The following is an 18,574-nucleotide window of genomic DNA, read 5'->3' on the forward strand; positions in this document are numbered from 1 at the left end:
AACATTTTTATCTTGTTTCACCAGTTTATATTTAACAATGAATAAGGCATTCTGAGTTTTCACAATCTTTTTTACGTTAGTGACTTCATTATGTATACCAGTCATTTTCCTTTCTTCCCTCCTTCCTTCCATTTTCAATATCCAAAGATTTTTTGCAAATGCATGGGTTTGTTTCACATACAGAGGAAAATGAAAGTTTGGACCAGTGCCAGTTTTTGTGTATTTTCTGGCTCTGCTAATAGTGCAGAAGCAACTCACAGTCAAAATCCAACTTTAACATTTGACAGCAACAGCATGTACTTGTGAAAGAGAAAGAGATGTATATAATGTGAATTCATTCACATGATACATAAGTGTATGCTATCTAATTCTACAGAGGGTGTGGATTACTTACGCTTTGAAGCGCTTCAAAGGATGAGTGGACAAATATATATGCCCTTTGAAGTGCTCCAGCAATGGTAGAAGAGCTCCAGAAATAACCATGCAGAAAACAGGACCAATTCCTTGTGTTGTAGGACTCCTGCTGGGACAGGGAATTTGGGGGCTGGGTGGGCAGGGTTTAGGGCCGCACTGGGCATGCCTGTCCACAGCAGGCGGTTAAGTGAGGGCTGTGCCAATACAGCATTTCTTTTCCTTCTGTTGGCTAGCCTGCTGCCATTTGCTCCACTGTTGCTGCATGCCCCACCACCAGTGCCTCTTTATAAAGTCAGGAAAGGGAAAATTATATCACTATATTATCTCATAAAGAAAGATAGTGGGTGTACCTACAGGTTCATTAATGCATAGTAGTTACTGCGCATTTAGTTTAGTACTTGCTCAATGAAGTACTAATTAAATGCACAGTAACTACAGTTACTGCACAGTAGTTCCAGCAAAAGGTTTTTTTCTGATGCTTACTGCGCAGTAGTCTAATACTACTATGCAGTAGAGTATTAGCACAGTTGTTGCCTGGCACACTGCTGCTTAGTGTTATTAGGCTACTGTGCATTAAGTGTCTTGAGTAGATGCGTCCATATTGTATTATGGGCCCCAGGCTGAGATGCACAGAATTCAGATACCTACAATTCCACTTGTAAAAGCAGACAATAATTTTGACAGTCTAATATTAAATTATAGAAGGCACTGAAATATATATTGATTCAGAGACTGTTGAAGACAATGTTTCAGGTCTAGAACCAGGACATTTTTTGCAATGAGCTAAATAAAAGGGGGGAAAACCACCTGGAAATGCTTTCTGCTGGATTGCATGGAACTTCTTGATCATTTTACATAAGCTACCAATAGAAAAAGTTAAGACAGTGATCACCATTATAAATACAACATTACCCATTAGTTATTGGGTGGGTGGGTGGGTGGGAGGAAGAGAATGCCATAACTACTCTCTTCAATAGCTAAGAAAACTGTCTGTTTTTAAAGTATGTTATTTCCATCTTCAATGGCTATGATTTTCTGACTTCTGCTTTTCCCATTGAATCAGACTCAAACTCAAAATATATCACAAAGAGCAACTTGGGAAAACTCACATGTATACACCTGTGCCAAAAGATTTGAGGTAATAAACAAATCTATGGGTGGTGCTAAGACAGTAATACAAATCCAGACAAACCACCGCTGGTTCAAGGGCCCAGTCCATACTTGAATGAGAGTGGATTTAGAATATTTTTTTAATATTAATCAAACAGTTCACATAACACTCGCTGAGCAGTCAGACTTGGCAAGAAACTGCATTCCTCAGTTGCTGTCCAAGTAGCAGCTAGATGTAGTTTATTTACAAGAAATAAATGTATTCCCAATAGTTTCTTGGCACTTGGGGTTACCATGCCCTTGAGCTTGACTGAAGGTAACAGGCTAACACAGCTGCCCATACTGTGTACCAGCATACACCTCCCTAACCTCCTTCCAGCAATGATACAAATTGGAGTGCAGGCTTTTAGAGCTGGAGTTCAGCAGATTCATATGAAATAAACAAGATGATTGTTTCCTTTTTCCTTTTAATCTCCAAGGAAGGCAGTTGGGGGTTCATGGCCCTGCCCACAAGCAAAAAGGTGTAGTCTCTTAACAAAAGCCTTTTGTTAGTATTCAGCCCTTGACTTCCTCATGCCTTTGCAGAGGCAATTGGGAAGGAAAGGGTGTTGCTTTCTCACCAGACAGGAGGTCAGACAGTCTTGGAGGAGGAGAGAGGCAGCCTCATTCAGAACAAGTGTTTAGAGACAGCACAGAAGAGGGGATTCCCATGCCAGGCAAACTAGCAGAAGCTTTGGTGCTAGCTAACCCACAAATGGCCCAGTGCACATGCAAGGAGTACCTAAGTATCACTGAAAAGTTTTGGTGTTTCAGTACCTATGTGATGATATGTACCAGACATTCAGTACAGGCGAGAGAAATAGTAGCATCCTGCCTTTTTAAAATCACAAGCAGAACATAAGAAAATTTCTTCTTTTATCTATCATCCAAAGTAAATGTGTGCCATGAGTCATGATGTAACTCAGCTACTAGTATCGCTTGCTGATCCAAGTGCCGCACCTCAGATTCAATCCTTCCCAGATCTGCTGCCTGCTGTCAGTGAAACTTGTTATCATTCCCTCCTCCTTAACAGTGTGCAGATGTAGCGAACTCTGAGGACTTCACAGAAAGTACAGAAAACTCTTTTAAAGCAATGAGGGAAACAGAGAGCTCCATTCATTTATTAACCTTTGCCTACTGAATTTAATAAAAACTGGTTAACAACTTTGTTCATCCATCACACCTGCATCTTCAGATACTATGATAACTTCAATTACACATTTAAAGTCATGCAATTGGGTGAGTTGCTCCACTGAACTATTGAGTTTAAACATGGATTCAGTAGGTAAATTTCCTGTTTAAGATAAGGAGACCTTTGAAAAGTAAGATGGGTTAAATAACTGAGATCTATTATGGACTCCCATGTGTACAAAATGATCCAAAAATAATTTGCATGTAAAGTTTTGAATGTTCAAATGTACAAGTTGTTCAAGCTCTATACAGTACCAAATTCTTGCCACTTACATGTGCGAATGCCTAACAGTATGTATCACTGGGCATCCTTGCCTTGGGTGACAAAACTCCAAAGTGTGTATGAGATGAGCCTTAAAGATAAATATGCATCACTGTTCAAAGAGAACTTAGCATGATCTAAGATAAGGAATTCTAGTTTAAATTAATCTTAAATAGCAATTTAAAATGGCTGCTATTACCCTAAGTGCTGTGGGACTGAAGCTATTCTTATATACACATTTTTAAAAAGAGCTGCAAGGCTTCTACAGACACCCTCCAAAGTCCAAAGAAAAATGAAATTCCTGCCAAAGCCTAGGAATGCTCTCTTACCCATGTGCAAAAGTTGGAGAATCAGTTGAGAGAGATACAGAGAAACAGTGAAGCAAGATATCCAGAAATACAAAGATGCTTCTTATGAATAGTATAGTTCTATTCACAGCATTGTCCCCTTTATTCACTATTCACTACTGTTCTGCCTTCTTCAGGTTATACAGTGGGGAATGTATGAGCATGCTCTGTTCACAGGTTTACTCTTGAGTGTCTATTAGCATGCAAGCACTTCTAATTTAAGTGCTTCAGTGTTTCCACTGCCTGTTCTAGTGACAGGTCCAAGTTATTTTAAGCTTATGTCAGATGCGTGGACTGATCTTCATTAATCCATATTAAATTGGCCAGCATTAATCCATACTGTGGCTGGAGCAATGGGCCAGTTGTAGGAACCAGCTTACCTCCTGCAGATGCACTAGGAACAGAGAAGGAATACAGACAAATGCAGGAGCACCCTACAGAAAGCTGTTCCTGCTCCAGATCCACCATTCCAAACCTCAGATGCTTACAGAGGGATGGAGAAAGGCACATAGGACTTCCAGGATATCAATAAGAAAGACTGGTAACAAGCAACAAACATCCCCAAAACAGCCATTTCCTTCATATCTGGAGAGAGAAGACCTGAACTGGGAAAGTCAGAAGCAGGTTTCATCACCTGTGAAACTGGTTGCCTGAGCTTTGATCTTTATCCTCTTTAGGTAGAAGCTCCTGGTTTCTCTGTACAAGCAGTCCTCGGACTTATGACACAATAGGTTCCTGAAAACTGTGTCTTAAGTCAAACGTAACTCAGAACTGATTTTCCCATAGGAAACAATGTTATAAATGGCAACTGAGGGCTTCTTTCTCCTCCTTTGCCCCACTTTGCAGGTTCATAGGTTCATAGATGTAGGGTCAGAGCGGACCTGAACAGATCATCAAGTCCAACCCCCTGCCCTGGGCAGGAATGAATACTAGGCTCATATGACCCCTAGTAAGTTTACGCTCATATGACCCCAGCTAAGTAGTTAAGAACTTCAGTCTCCAGCATCTCCCTTAGTGACTATTACTCCCTTGCTACTCTCCCTAGGGAGCTTCCCCACTGACCTCAGTGGTGCTAGGATTTCAACTTGGAAGTCATCATTAGCCACAGTGAGTCATGGCACCTAATACACCTGTAGAGAAAATGTGAATTGTTGCCTGACAACAAACCTTGAGGAGAGTGACCTTAGCTTTACCAAAGGTTAAAATATAGTAGTTATATATTATTGTTAAAGGTAAAGTTATGCCATAGATAGGGTTGATTCATGAGGCTTGACCCCAACGGGAAAATAGCTTCCTAGGCTTTTGTGGGGCTAATATAGACAATTACTTCCACTTCCAAAGGTATTATCCTAAAATGAGTAACTGTGTAGTCATCGTTCTGTAACCCTTCTAATTCCTTACCCCTCCCAAATGTTCATCACCTCCTACTCTGTCACATTTATTTTGCAAGCTGGTTGGGGCAATGCCTACTTTTTTATTGTCTTCTCAGAAATACCTAATACATCTTTCAGAGCTAAAAAAAATAATAATGATAACAAGAGTCAGCTTAATTGGATTGAGGACTGCAAAGAATTTCCAAAATTTGAAAATATGCCTCTGTGATGGCCTGGTAGAATATTATGGGATATTGTTATCCAGAAATATATGAAGAAAACCCTCCTTTTCTAGAGACACTTTGCATAAGGAACCATTTTTTCTGTGGTTGACATGGATATTTTCCAGCCTGAAGTATCATTTATTGGGGTAAATATTAGTTCCATAGACAGATTGCCAGTTATGACAATGGCTCTGTTGAAACCAATGTGAGATTCACAGCAACAGAGTCAACAGTGCTATGCTACTGTATGCCACAATTATCAAGCAGTACTCAAGAGCTCCAAGTAAATACATAACCTAGAGGACAGTATACTCATATATATGATTCTTGACACATATTATAAATCATAGAATCATAGAAAATTAGGGTTGGAAGGGACCTCAGAAGGTCATCTAGTCCAACCCCCTGCTTAAAGCAGGATCAGCCATAACTAGATTATCCCAGCCAAAGCTTTGTCTAGCAGGTTTTGAAAACCCCCAAGGATGGAGTTTCCACCACCTGTCTGTTCCAGTGTTTTACTACCCTCCTAGTGAGAAAATTCTTCCTAGTATCTAACTTGCTGCAACTTGAGACCATTGCTCCTTGTTCTGTCATCTGCCACCACTAAGAGCAGTCTACCTCCTCTTTTTAATGTCCCCTTTCAGGTAGTTGAAAACTGCTGTTAAGTCTTTTCTCAGTCTCCTCTTCTCTAGATTAAATAAGCCCAGTTCCTTCAGTCTTTCCTTATAAATTATGTCTCTCAACCCCCTCACCATTTTTGTCGCCCTTTTTTTAATTTATTAAATTTTCCACTTAAATAATACATTCTCTAAGATGACTCAAACAACTTCCCGGTAGTTTTATTTACAGTCTGCAGCCAGTTCTGTAAAATATATAATGATTACAGACTAAAACACACAATATATTTTCATACATTTAAATAGAAAAACATTTTATTCTGAAGTAAATTCTATATACTAGCTTTCCACAAAAATGTAAAAAAATAGTTTAAACACTATATTTTACCTAAACCATTTTTTTCCACATATGAAGGCCTCTGCCTAAAAAAAGAGAACTTTGTCAATAAGTAATTTAAAAGGAGACCAGGAAACTAAGCTGAAAACACTTACCTGATGCTGGCAGAGCTACGTTCTGTTCCTGGTTCTGCTGCTGGCTGGCTAGGTATCTCCCCATGCCTCAGTGTCTCCATCTGTAAAATGAGAATCACACTACTTTCCTCTTTGTAAAGTGCTTTGAGTTCTATGTCAGGATTTGTCATTTTATTACATGATAAGTTCTGCATGGAGGGGTGGGTAATAGGGCTGTGTGAAATTTCAGCAGCTGTTTCCTTTTGGAGGTGTTTCAGCACCCAAAACACCCAATCCGAAACAAAATGGAAGGCTCCGAAACATCTCTGAAACGAAACAAAACCACCGAAAACATTTCAGAAATGTTTCAGAGGTGCCCTCTAGGAATAGTCTGGCACAGCCCCATAGTCCTCTTTTTAAAGTGCCAGGAGGCTGGGGATGGCTGGGCAGGGCAGCCAAGAGAGCTTCTCCTATGGCTCTCCTCACCCGGGGAGAGGCAGGCACACCAGAGAAGCCGTGGGAGAAGCCCCCATGGCTGCCCTGCCTGGCCCCAACATCCCAGCACGTTAAAAAAAAAAAAAAAGCCCCACACACTCCGGCTCTGGCAGTGGGAATCAGGTCCTGAGGTCTCATGGCAGAGCCCCCCGTGCAGTGCAGGACAGTGGAGGACAGGAAGGATGGCCCTCCCACCCCGCCTGGCACCTGCATGGCAACTGCCTCATGGCATCAGTGCAATGCAGCTTGGCATGGCACTGTGCACAATCTGGGCACTGGGGCTGCTGTGGCTGAGTGCTGTCAGACTCCAGCTGACTGCTGGAGCTGACCCAGCTCCCAGACAGTGCATGGCGCCCTGCAGAGCCATGCTGAACCTGCACCATGGGGAAGCTGCCATATGGGTGCCAAGCAGGGGGGGCCATCACCACTGCTTCACACTGCCCCACACTGCATGGGGGGGCTGTGCCCTGAGCCGTCAGAGGGCCAGATTGCTGCTGCTGCAGCCAGTGAATGTCGGGCTTTTTTTTTTGCTTTTTTTTTTAAGTGCTGGGCAGCTGGGGCCAGGCAGGGGATAGGGCCAGGCAGGGCACCCATGGGGGCTACTCCCACTGCTCCCCCTGCTGGAGCAGAGGCAAGCACAACTGGAGGAGCTGCGGGAGAACCTGCAGCCACCGGGCTGTGCCTGCCTCTCCCCAGCTGAACCAGCTCTCTGAAACAGCGTCAAAACTCCGAAACAGATTCAGCCGAATCGAAATGGAGCAGTGATCCAAAACACCGAAATGAAACACTGCCCTCCAGAATGGGCAAATCTGAAAACGAAACAAAACACAGCTGTTTCGCACAGCCCTAGTGGGTAACAGGTGCTGTCTTTATTTCTCTTTTCCTATGTGCGTATCTTTATAGGGAAGAAAATCATTTTCATCTGTATACCTGAGTGTGTTCCTGATTAAAGATGATGCTTTAGGAATTTCTGAAGGCCTGATCCTGTAGTAGAAAATGTTTCCATTGATTCAGGATCAGGTTGAAGGATCACACCCTATGTGCTAGTGTAAGGCATTTCCTGAAATAAAAATGAGACATGAAAGTTGCTGTCTTTTGCAAGCTGTCAACCTGATTCTATGGCATTTTATAAAGCGTGTCCTCTGGAGAGGTCCCACAATCACTTTTAAGGTCTTCATCAGTACTGAACAATATGAGCACGTCCCCACAAGTGCACATGTGCAGTTTACAGTGCTAAAAACCACACATGCTGCACATATATGCATGTGCTATGTTGCTAATTAGCAGTGCGGCAGGTTTTTTTGACACTGGGATCTTCCCATGTTAAAAAAAAAAACTGCACGAGAAAAAAGCAGGGCGGAGTGTGGGCCACCAGCATGGGTTGCCTGAAACTGGAGCCTGGCTGACCAAAGCCACACTCCAGCTGCCAGTTAGGTGCCATGCACCTGGATTGCTGCCACTGCAACTTCAGAAGGCCCCAACCTCACCTACTCCACCTGAAGCAACTTGCCATGTGCCAAAGCATGCATACCAGGGTGTTCCCTGGGGACCGGTAGCAGCGGCACAAATATGTGCTGCTGCTATTTGTCCTAGGGAAAATGAATGTTTCCACTTGTGTGAACACACCCTATGTATGCACAATGTGGATTTATGGTCCACAAATTTCCTACTGTTTCTCTGCATCCCCTGGAGTTGCTGAGGACAGATATTTCACCCAAAATATTATGATTCTTTTTTCTGTTTGATGCAGTCATCACAAATTCACAAATTGTGAGAGAAAAATAAAATACATGTTGTGCACTATGCACAAATTGGTCTGCTTTTTATTCTTACCACATTCCTTTCTTAGAGATCCATGAATCCTTTGGATGTATTATACAAATTACACAAATTCTATATTTGGAGCATGACAACATATAGAGACCCATATTTCTGCACTACTTACAATTAGAATTATCCTCCTTAACCCACATCCACCTAGAAATCTTTGCAGGAATATAGGGCTAAGGATGAAAAATTCATAGTAAGTCCCACTGGACAGGGGAGTAATGAATCATTTTGTCCATTTACTGAGTTCACTAATTCTATAGTGCTAAAACAATCAGTAGGCTTGGCTGTAGTAGTAATTAAAAATAGAGATGAAATCTAAACAAATGATAATAAGGAAACTGGTTTATTTTTTTTCACCAAAGCTCTGCAGAGATAACTTAAAGCATTTAGTTGTTTGAAAGGCCTACATATGTTCGTGCAAATTACTGAGTGCAGAATTGTTCCTAGGTGAATCCAGGTTGTAAATCTATTTCTGTAAGTACAAGTATTCAGAATATTTGGTTTTAGACAGGTGTTTAAATTATTTCATTATAAAATGAAATTGTTTATTTTAAACAGAACGTACTTTGTTGATTTATATCATATTAGCAGATCATCTAATAATCTAAATAATTTAGAACCTCAAGTCCCATTAAAAGCTAATACAATATAGGGTCCTAAGACATTTAGGCATTTTTTAAATGTTATGCTTTATCCCACACAGTTTAATTCACAATTTTATAGCAAGGGGATGATATAAAACTATATAAGTAGTATTTATACTTGTTTTAGAAGGACATATGATCAACAACACTGAGTATAAACTTCCAGGTTATTTAAAGAAAAAAACCGAACTAAACTTGAGTTAAAATTGACAATATCAATATAAAAAATTTAAGGGTGGAAATCTTATAGTGTCCTTCTAAACTGGTTGTACTGAAAAGAAATCTAAAGATGTTAAGTTAAAAATGCAACTGAGATGCCCACACAACTTTAACTCAGCTCTTCAATGAGGTAAAGCAATCATTTTAAAATTACTTAGTCATAATTGTATTATTTTCATTTCCTGGTTAGAGTACATATATTGTATTAAAGAGCCATTACATTAATTTCACTTATCTTCCCTTCATGGTATCACTATAGAACAGAATTGTTGTTAACACTACACTGTACTACACTACACTGTACTACACTGCAGTGCAATATAGTGCCAGACAGATACATAAAATAGCTCATTCAGAGTAGAAGTACTAGACACATTATAACTAAGTTGGCATGGTGCTCTACCTGGACCAATATGATCTGCTTTGTAGTAGGGCTAATTAGCCTGGGCTGAGCACCACACTGATGCATTACTATTACTTTACTATTACACTGCACTGCATTACTATTACTATTACATTGCATTTCTATTACTTTACTGGGAAATTTGTTATAATATTTGTAAGTCTTCATAGATAGGATTATTTTCCTGATATGCACCCAAAAACTTCATTTTCTCAGGTTTATCCCATTCCTTCAAATTATGATAGCCCTAATGGATTACATTGAACAATTCTTCAGTGTTTTTACATTGTTTCATAAACCCCTTCATCATCATGTATTTCTATTTAGTGCTTTAACTTACCTACTACAAAGAATGTTTCTTCATTTTACATTAGACAGGCATTGGTTAGAAAATAGAAATAAGCCTGGTATCAGAGACCAGAAGTCTGGATTTCTCCCTCCCAAAGGAGTACTTTCACCATGGGGCTACAAAACTAGGCTCTCTCTTGCTTGCTATCCTTCTGACCCCAGTGGCTCAGATTCAAAAGAATGGGTGTAGGGTGCTTCCACCCAGCCTGGCGCTGAGGCCACTCTCCTTGAAAGAAAGAGAAATGGGTTTGCATCTCCTCAGGCTGAGGAAAGCCAAAAGCCTAGGTCTCTAATTTTCTGGGTGAGTTATTTAATGATTAGGCTATTGGATAAAAGCTGGGCACTCCCACCCCTTCCTCTTCCTGCATTCTAGAGCAACTACAGGTGATGAACTCAGTGCTCTTAGTGCATTAGGAGTGGCTCTCGCAAGCCTACTGAATCTTAAGTTCCTGAGGACATAGACACTGAGTTTATCAATCCTAGATTCCTTTAGAAGAGCTCCAGGTTCTGAAATGTGTGACTCAGTGTGGGGGAGGGGGGCACAGAAAGTTTGAGCATGTGCAGAAGCTGAACTTTAGGGCTAAGTACAGGCAGTCAAAAAGCACAAGGCTGAATCTATTCAATCTTTGTAGGTTAGGCTAAGCTGCATAGATTCAACCAATAAGCAAGTAAACAGACATTCACTTTTGATTCTGAAAATGCAGCCACATGCCTGTAGTGACCCAGGCCAGAAGCCAGGGGGTGCTAGACCATGCCTCCCTGCTCAGCTGGAGCAGAGAGCTTGGGCCAAGGCTAGCCTGTCCACCCTGTAAGAGTGAGTTTGCAGGAGAGGTGCAAAGCATCCTGGGATGCTGGGGGACTGTGAGTGAACTTGAATCTGGAGATGAGCTGAGACAGAAGTTTAATGAAATGATTTAAACTAAATCAGTTAAATGTGATACTACATCCCTCTAGACTTACCCTTAACCGGGTTCAGCCATTCTGAAAGTGGTTTGTGTGCATTGAACTTCTGTTGTTACATATTTGAACCAGTTTCCAATCACTTATACAGGTTTATGTGTATTTTCTACCCCTAGCCTAGGTGCATAGGTCAGTTTACACCAGAAAACTTTGTTGCCTAATACTTTTCAAGCACCTAACTGGTTAGGTAGGGGTTTTGCAAATCCTCCACATGTACTATGGCACCTGAATTCTGCCTGAAGTGCAGCTTAGGCACCTAAGTCCTTTTTTTGGATCTGGTGCCTATTTATTACATATATTGGCTATTGGCAAGAGAGGCTGTTGTTGCTGCCAATACTTTCCTGCTGTTAGCCTCCTCCTGACATGTATGGCACATATCATGCCTGGGCTCCAGCAGGAAATGGGAGTTCAGCAGCAGACAGCTGTAATGCGTGATGTAAAAAAACTGCCATCTGCTTTGCTTCTTTCTATGGCTACAGCGGGATTTGTCTTCTCTGAGGTGGAAATGAGCAGGAATCCTACATTCCCCTGGCCTGTAGCACTCCCTTTCTGCATTCTACTTACCCCAGATCAGTCAGTCGTTCAGCTTGAGGGTGAGTCCTTGGAGTATGATCATTGCTTTTGCAGCAAGGCTTCAGTTACTGCCACCTACCTCTCCTGCTGGGATAGGATTGTGTCAGTAATGTATTTTCACAATATTATAGGGTCTTAGTAATGCAGCTTACTTTATTCTGGATCATTCCACGTATAGTGGAGATAGGCCTGACCTTTAGCCCAAAAGAAAGATAATGGTTTTATCCTTGTGAAAGACATGGATAGGTAATTTCAGATGAACTAGACATTTCTTAAAGTTCATCCTCTTCACAAGAGCACATATACATTTTGCTACATGTTTCTAATGTAGTGGCAGTGCAAACAACCCTGCTAATTGGATTCAAAGTGATGATAAGGTATTTGAATTATTTCTCATGTTGTAAGTTACAATCCATTTAGTGTCTTCCCACTAAAGCTTGTCTTCTGTTTTTAAAATGTTCTCTTTGGTATTCCAACGCAGGTTTCATTGCAATAAGAATTGAGGTGTGTCTAAGCTTTTACCTGGGAGCAATAATGATGTTGTCAAGCGTTTCTGGTGAGACCAGCCCAGGATTTTTGGGTGGGGAGACAGACTCTGTTATACAGCATCTTCAGTGCTTCCTTCAGAGGGAGGCAGATACACTTTGAAAGATTGGGTATAAGGACATCTACCGAGTGTCTTTTTACATACACACTGGGGGGGGGGAAAGGGAACAGAAGTGTGACTATAGTTCAGTTGGACTTGTATCTAAGAGAAATCAGATGCAATGGATTGGCCCCTTCACAGAACAGCTGCTGTTGTGTTCTTATTCATGGTAAGTACAATTTTAAAACAATATCTATAAATTCTCTGTTAATCTCAGTCAAAGCCCTTCTGTTATTTGGCTGGCTGCTTTTATTCATATGTTATTTCTTTTTCCATCTGCACATTTTTTTTTTCCTAAGGCTAAGATAGAGGTCATACTGTCTTCATTTTAGACTACAAAGAAACTTGTATCAATCAAGTAATTCTAAAAATTATTAGAAATTCACCTTTTCTCATTTTAAATTTCTATTTTAAAGTTAATGTTCTCAAAATGATTACTTTTGACTATGACTATAGCAATATAGTATTGATTATTAATGCAACACTTATTTTCTCTCAAAGAAGTGCTTATACAAAAGAAAATGCATTATTTTGTTATTGTTATCATTAATAATAGTACTATGGCTGTATGTCTCCATTTTTACAGTTCATTTAAGACAAAATCAACGGACTTAAAATAATTACAAGGGCTATATTACACTTGATAGAATCCTGTAGTCCTTAATATGGTAAAACCTCAATAAATTCAGTGGAGGCTTTGGTTGATAGCAGGATTTGGCCCATTATTTTCAACTGCAAGGGACATTCATGATTTGGTGTAGTAGCACATTTACATTACTGTGTGAAAGTAGTGGATAAATACATCTTTAAAATGAAAGTATTTTCTTGTACTGTTTGCTTTCATTACAGAGCAAAGAAAGCTGTGCTTGTGGTAAAGGATAATGCTTGTGCAACATATGCTCCTTATAATGCTGAAAATAACCCAAACCAGAGACACTTGAGAAAATCAGAGATTTTGTGGCTTCCACTTACTGCATCATATTCCACTATATTATTTGGATGTATTTTTTAATAATTTATCTTGCTCTCTTAGAAGCCATAATGATCACAGAAGTAGAATCACAGGACAGCAGTTTGTTTTGTAAAATTTATTTCACACCATCAACAACTAGGTGTAAACACTTTAAGGTTTGTGTTAATATTAACTTTTAAAGTACTCAGATAATTATTGTCATTGAAATCAGAATATTGTGTGTTATTTTGACAGGATAAAAAGCCAGCTTTATATCACAATATTGTATTCAGTAAGGTAGAACAAACCAGCATAGGCAGCTGCCCAGTAAATAATGCTCAGAGTTTGCAAAAACAAATTTATGATTTATAGTAAGTTTCAGTTTGTTTAATAAGTCTCTTTCTGGGTAGATTATTATGTGCATTATAACACTCTGAGACTTTAATTTGGCATTAGTTATACTGACCACAGATATATTTATTAAATTTTATGGTAATACCTGTGCCTTTTGTTTGGATGTTCAGTACAAATAAACTATATATCAGCCATTGTATAAATAAGTCTGTTTAAGTTTGTGCTTTATTGCATATGACAGCCTCTACTTTCAAAATACTCAGACTTCATTTTAAAAATTACATTATAATACCCTTATTGTTTTGTGACTAATAAGTTAAATCAGGAAAAGTGGGTACCTGCCCATGTAAACTCCAATCACATTTTTGCAGGTATCAGATGTCTAGACTATTGCTATATAATCAATTTACCTATTATTATATGCCTGTCTTTGTGTAGAACTGATCTCAAGTTTGTAGTAGACTCTTCATCAATTGCTTTTTAACCCAGTCAGGTGCTTAGTGGAACTGAGCCCCTGTTGTACATAGATGAGAGATTAATTAAATCATAACTATAAAGATCTGTAATTCAAAAAGAAACCATGCACATAAGGCTCAATCTTGTACTTGTTTTGTATTATTCTTGTGATGGAAGCTACCTAAGTATCTGGGTTTTTGATGTTTGGTTAACAAACCTGTGCAGATAAACTTGTTATAGACATACACACACTTTAGTTAGCATTCTTAAATGAAACTATTAATTCGCTAGGGGCAGACTGTGATCTGAAGCTATCCATTTATCAGGCACATTTTGTCATCTGAGGACCTGATTCTACAGCTTTTACTTCCATGCCTTAGTCTTGTGAGTAAGGATGATTCAAATGAGCCTAGGTAGTAGAACTGGTCTGTGCTACATGCACCAGCTTGTTTCATGGCAGCAGCTTGTTTGATCCTTTATATGACTCTTCTCATGCCAGCTGTCATATGATAGTTAATTCATGACAATCTTAAATCAGTTCGTCACTTGGCTGGTTATTTTTACCCACATGCTTTTTCTTTACACAGCTGCACTTTTTCCCACTAATGCTAAGATAGAGGTCAAAATGCTTATAATTTGGTTGGATGTGGATATGAAACATTCTGCTCCACCGACTGGAATGGAACTTGTGGGTTTAAGCAGCACTGTAATGCAGGGCACTTTTAGTTAGGAGCCTTAGTATGGATTTAGATGCCTAATTTGAAAACATTGTCTTACTGCCTTTGTATTCATTATGCATTATTTATAAAAGTCAGTTAATAAATAGAAGCACTGACTTTCTGTGTGAGTTATCTGATGTTATTTATCTGGTAGCAGATAAAAAAATCCTAACAAGAAACTTTCATGAAAATTTTAATTCCATGAATATAAAAATATTTGAAAAGCATTGAAAAATTAAGCCTTATTCTGTTCATTGAAGTAGGCAGAATCCCTTCCATAAATACCAATGAGAGCAAGAGTGTATTTGTTTCTGGGAAAATCTCGACAATCTAAGGATCTGCCTTAGTTTCAAGAGTAGCTATCACAGAAAGAACTTGTCATTCTAAAGTTAAAAACAACAAAAACAGAAAACCATTTTGCAAATTTCCTCTTCAAATAAAACTGCACTACTTGTTAATTAAAGGAAAGTAGGAAGCAGATAGAACTAATGTTTCTGTTTTCTTTTAAAAGTAACCAAATGGGCTATTTGCTGCTTATACTTAGTTGGAAATTTCAGGCTCAAGTACAGCTGTAGTTCTCATTAGTTAGCATACAGGGCTTTTCTATGCTTTTTGTTGAGGTACACAATCCAATTGAGGAACATGTTGCTCATCTAGGACTTAACTCGGGGAGAGGTTTGGCAGAGTAAGGAGTGTACTTCATGTTCCAAAGTGCTGATACAACAGTAACTACAGAGGCACGATAATGACTAATGTAATATGCCTGAGTGTCCAAAACACCTCCCAACCAGGTCTGTTGACTTCAAAGAAAGTAGAATCGGGCCCTATATAAATAATACTGGGAAACTGAGCAAATAAGGAGTTATGGGCAAGTTCAGTCATTTGGTTGGGTGTAGGTAGAAAAAGGAGGATTCTCTAATTGCACATTAGGGTTGGCAGCCAGCTGATCATTAGTTAATTCATGTTTGTAAATTGCTTTGAAGATGCAAAGTGCTATATAAATGCTGTGGGCCAAATTCTGTTCCCAGTTACATCAGAATAAAACTGGAATATCTCCAGTGATATTAAGCGTTATTTAAAATTTTCTGTAACCAATGCAGGAGTCAGTCAGTTGTAGTTACAAGTGAACTACAACCATTCAAGACAAACTAACTATAAACATGTTCTCGATCAGTGGTTTTCAACCTTTTTTTCATTTGTAGCCCCTAAAAAATTTCTAGTGGAGGAGTGGACCCCTTTAAATTGTAAGTGTGGGTATTTGTGTACTTCTGATTGAACAGCTGAGCATAGTCATCTTTTGTGGAAATAGCCTGTGGACCCCCAGGTCCACAGACCACAGGTTGAAAACCACTGTTTTAGATTATTAATAAAGGCTGGATTTTGTCCTCACCTCCCCCATTTTAGTTTAGCAGAATCCTCTTCCCCCACTGTATACTAGCTTTTCTGTGGACTTTGCTTTAAATGGAGAACTTCATGCTAGGTAACCATCTATGACAGGACAAACCTTTTGATTAGAAAAATTGAGACTCAAGTCTTGAGCCTTTCTGAAAAGCTAGCAAGTTTTCTCTGTTAGTCTATAGCTCCTTACTCCAAAATCCCAATGACATATCTAATACATTCTGACCTTTCAGTGGTTCCTTGTACTGGAAATGTGGCTGATTTTATCAATGGCTGTATAGATAGTACTTATGTAGTTAGTATAAAATAAACTGGATATAAACTTAATATTCATTAATTCAATATGTACATATAATATCACGAACAACACCAGAACTCTTCACTCAAAAAATGCGAAAACCTTTTAGGTAAGACATCTCTCATTAGGCACAATGAGAACAAGGGGGTTTCCTGAAAAATACTAGAGAGCAGAGGTGAATACAATGGAACTAAATTTTCAGTTATTACTACTACAGATTATAGTGGTGGGAAATCCTCTTCTTTGTCCCAAGAATCTGGAAAATTATATTCATAACATTCCCAACCAGTGATCTCCAAGAACAAAGGAAAAATCTTAAGCATGAAAACTGATATTTCTCACAGCTTTGTGTTGTATGGCCACTAGGCTGGGCTAATGAAAATAAAGATTTCATTAATGTTCATATCCTTAAAAGATAGTACTTAAGGACTTTTTACTGCCACTGTAGTAAGATTGTATCCTTAAACACTTGTAATAACTCATTTTGAATTAGTGTAACAAATGAGTTACAATATGGCAACTACTTACATACCATATGATACAGAAAATATACAGCATTCACTAAGGCATATTTAGTCAAAGAGGTGTGTAATATACCTTTCTGGGCTGACACAGTGGCTTGTATTCCAGAGGGAATTTCACCCTGAGGGAGAGGAAGTAGCATGGCTGGTAGCACCCTGAGCTAGGTTTCTACATAACTTGCTCAAAGCAAATCACGTAGAAACTCTGCCAGAGAGCTGCTGGTAAGAGGCACAGAACCAGTGCAGTTTCCAGAAACTTTGATTGCATGGTTAGCTAGTGGTGATAAAACTGTTCGTTCCTCCTGGCCTTGTAAAATCTCCAAGAGGAATTGTAAATGGAAAGGCTCATTCTCACACTTGTGAAAACAGCATTGCCGTCAAAACAAGGCAATGCCTCTCTGGCAAAATACACCCCTTTTCTTGTGTGGTGGCTAACAACCATGGCTGAACTTGAATTCAGTTCTGTAGCTCGGTGTTTAGACTATACCCTTTAAGCATATTTTTAAATTAAACGCTGACTCTACAGAATGGCCCACACAGATTTATCCCTTTCTGTAGAGCCAGTTCACAGTTGTAATTCATATTTTCATGAGAAATACTTGTCTTGCCTATTTAGGCCCAGATTCTGCCATTCTTATTCACAGTGAATAGTGCCTTACTCTGTGAGCAGGCCACTTGATTTCAAGCTACATCTGAGCCCACATACAGATAAAACCCAATCGATAATCAATTGTTCCCTTCATCCACAAATGCATTTTTTCCAACTATTTCAGTTAGTCTAATAAAAGGTATCAGATTTATCCAAAGAACCTTGTCTGCTTTAGGTCCATCCTTAATCCTTGCTCAGTTTGGTACACATTTCCCATACAGGTGGCTACATTCATTTCTTTTGGACTGTACATAGTCCAGTGTTACTATTTTAGTAGGCAGAGAAAAAATGCTATTCACGAACATCTTTATTACCATTGTAGTGCCACATAAGTCATCTAGGACAACTGCTGGCATAAAATCCAGTTTCTAAAATAATGCAGAGCAAATTAAACTGTAATGACTTACTCTGTAATCAGAACAATGAGAAATGAACTTGGCCACTGAGATTCCGAGAACAAAAACCTCAAATGGTAGACAAGAATGGTGGGGAAAAGAGAAGCTCCACAACTCTCCTTAAGCTGTTCTTATATTTATATTTATTTTCATTGCTGAATGAAAATAAGGCCCTACTCAGGAGACACCAAAATCCCGCAAAACTCCCTCATGTTCTTAGTCCTTTCTTGTATAGGATTAGAGCCTAAGTCCCTAAGTGACAGTCAGGTGATCCTTTGCCCATGTGAATTGTACATTTACACCTTGCTTATTAATATTGAATTTAATTAAGTTTTAATTTAAATGTTATCTAAATGCTATTCCTGTGTTTTTATTCTTGTTTTGAGGCAATTACATGTTAGGTCTGATGCTGCAGCCCTTAATCACCTTAGTTTTTTCTTATACCATTGGGCGTAAGACCCCAAATCCCACTGAACTTCACTGCAAAATTCAGTGAAGTAAATGGAAAAGGTCCCTTAAAATTCCATGGGGCTCTTGCCATTTACTTCACTGAATTTTCCATGAGACACTTAAGGTAATTCTGTAGATGCCTCAATGGAACTTAAGTAGAATTTCATAAGTTTCCCAAAGCAACCCAGATAGATACTGTCCCACAGTCCACAAAACTCAGTAGCCAGTAGTTAAACT

At 39.2% G+C, this 18,574-nt stretch overlaps 1 protein-coding gene across 3 annotated transcripts in view; it reads left to right on the forward strand.

The window, feature by feature from the left end:
• The window catches only part of LOC149869182 (desmoglein-4-like), a 55,996-nt gene that overhangs the window by 2,842 nt on the left and 34,580 nt on the right, over nt 1–18,574 (forward strand). The window contains exons 1-2 of one of the 3 annotated variants that reach the window (XM_090039871.1): nt 12,191–12,314; nt 12,995–13,273. The exons of 1 other annotated variant lie outside the window; for it this stretch is intronic. In XM_090039871.1, coding sequence (XP_089895997.1) covers nt 13,145–13,273 — 129 coding nt within the window. In that variant the 5' untranslated portion in view covers nt 12,191–12,314; nt 12,995–13,144. Of the gene's footprint in view, nt 1–12,122; nt 12,315–12,994; nt 13,274–18,574 lie in introns of those variants that run through there. One more of the 3 variants, XM_090039872.1, reaches the window with a different exon arrangement.

Source organism: Crocodylus siamensis, chromosome 3 (assembly GCF_052110815.1).
Source record: "Crocodylus siamensis isolate JL-2025a chromosome 3, ASM5211081v1, whole genome shotgun sequence".
Classification (NCBI taxonomy): Eukaryota; Metazoa; Chordata; order Crocodylia; family Crocodylidae; genus Crocodylus; species Crocodylus siamensis.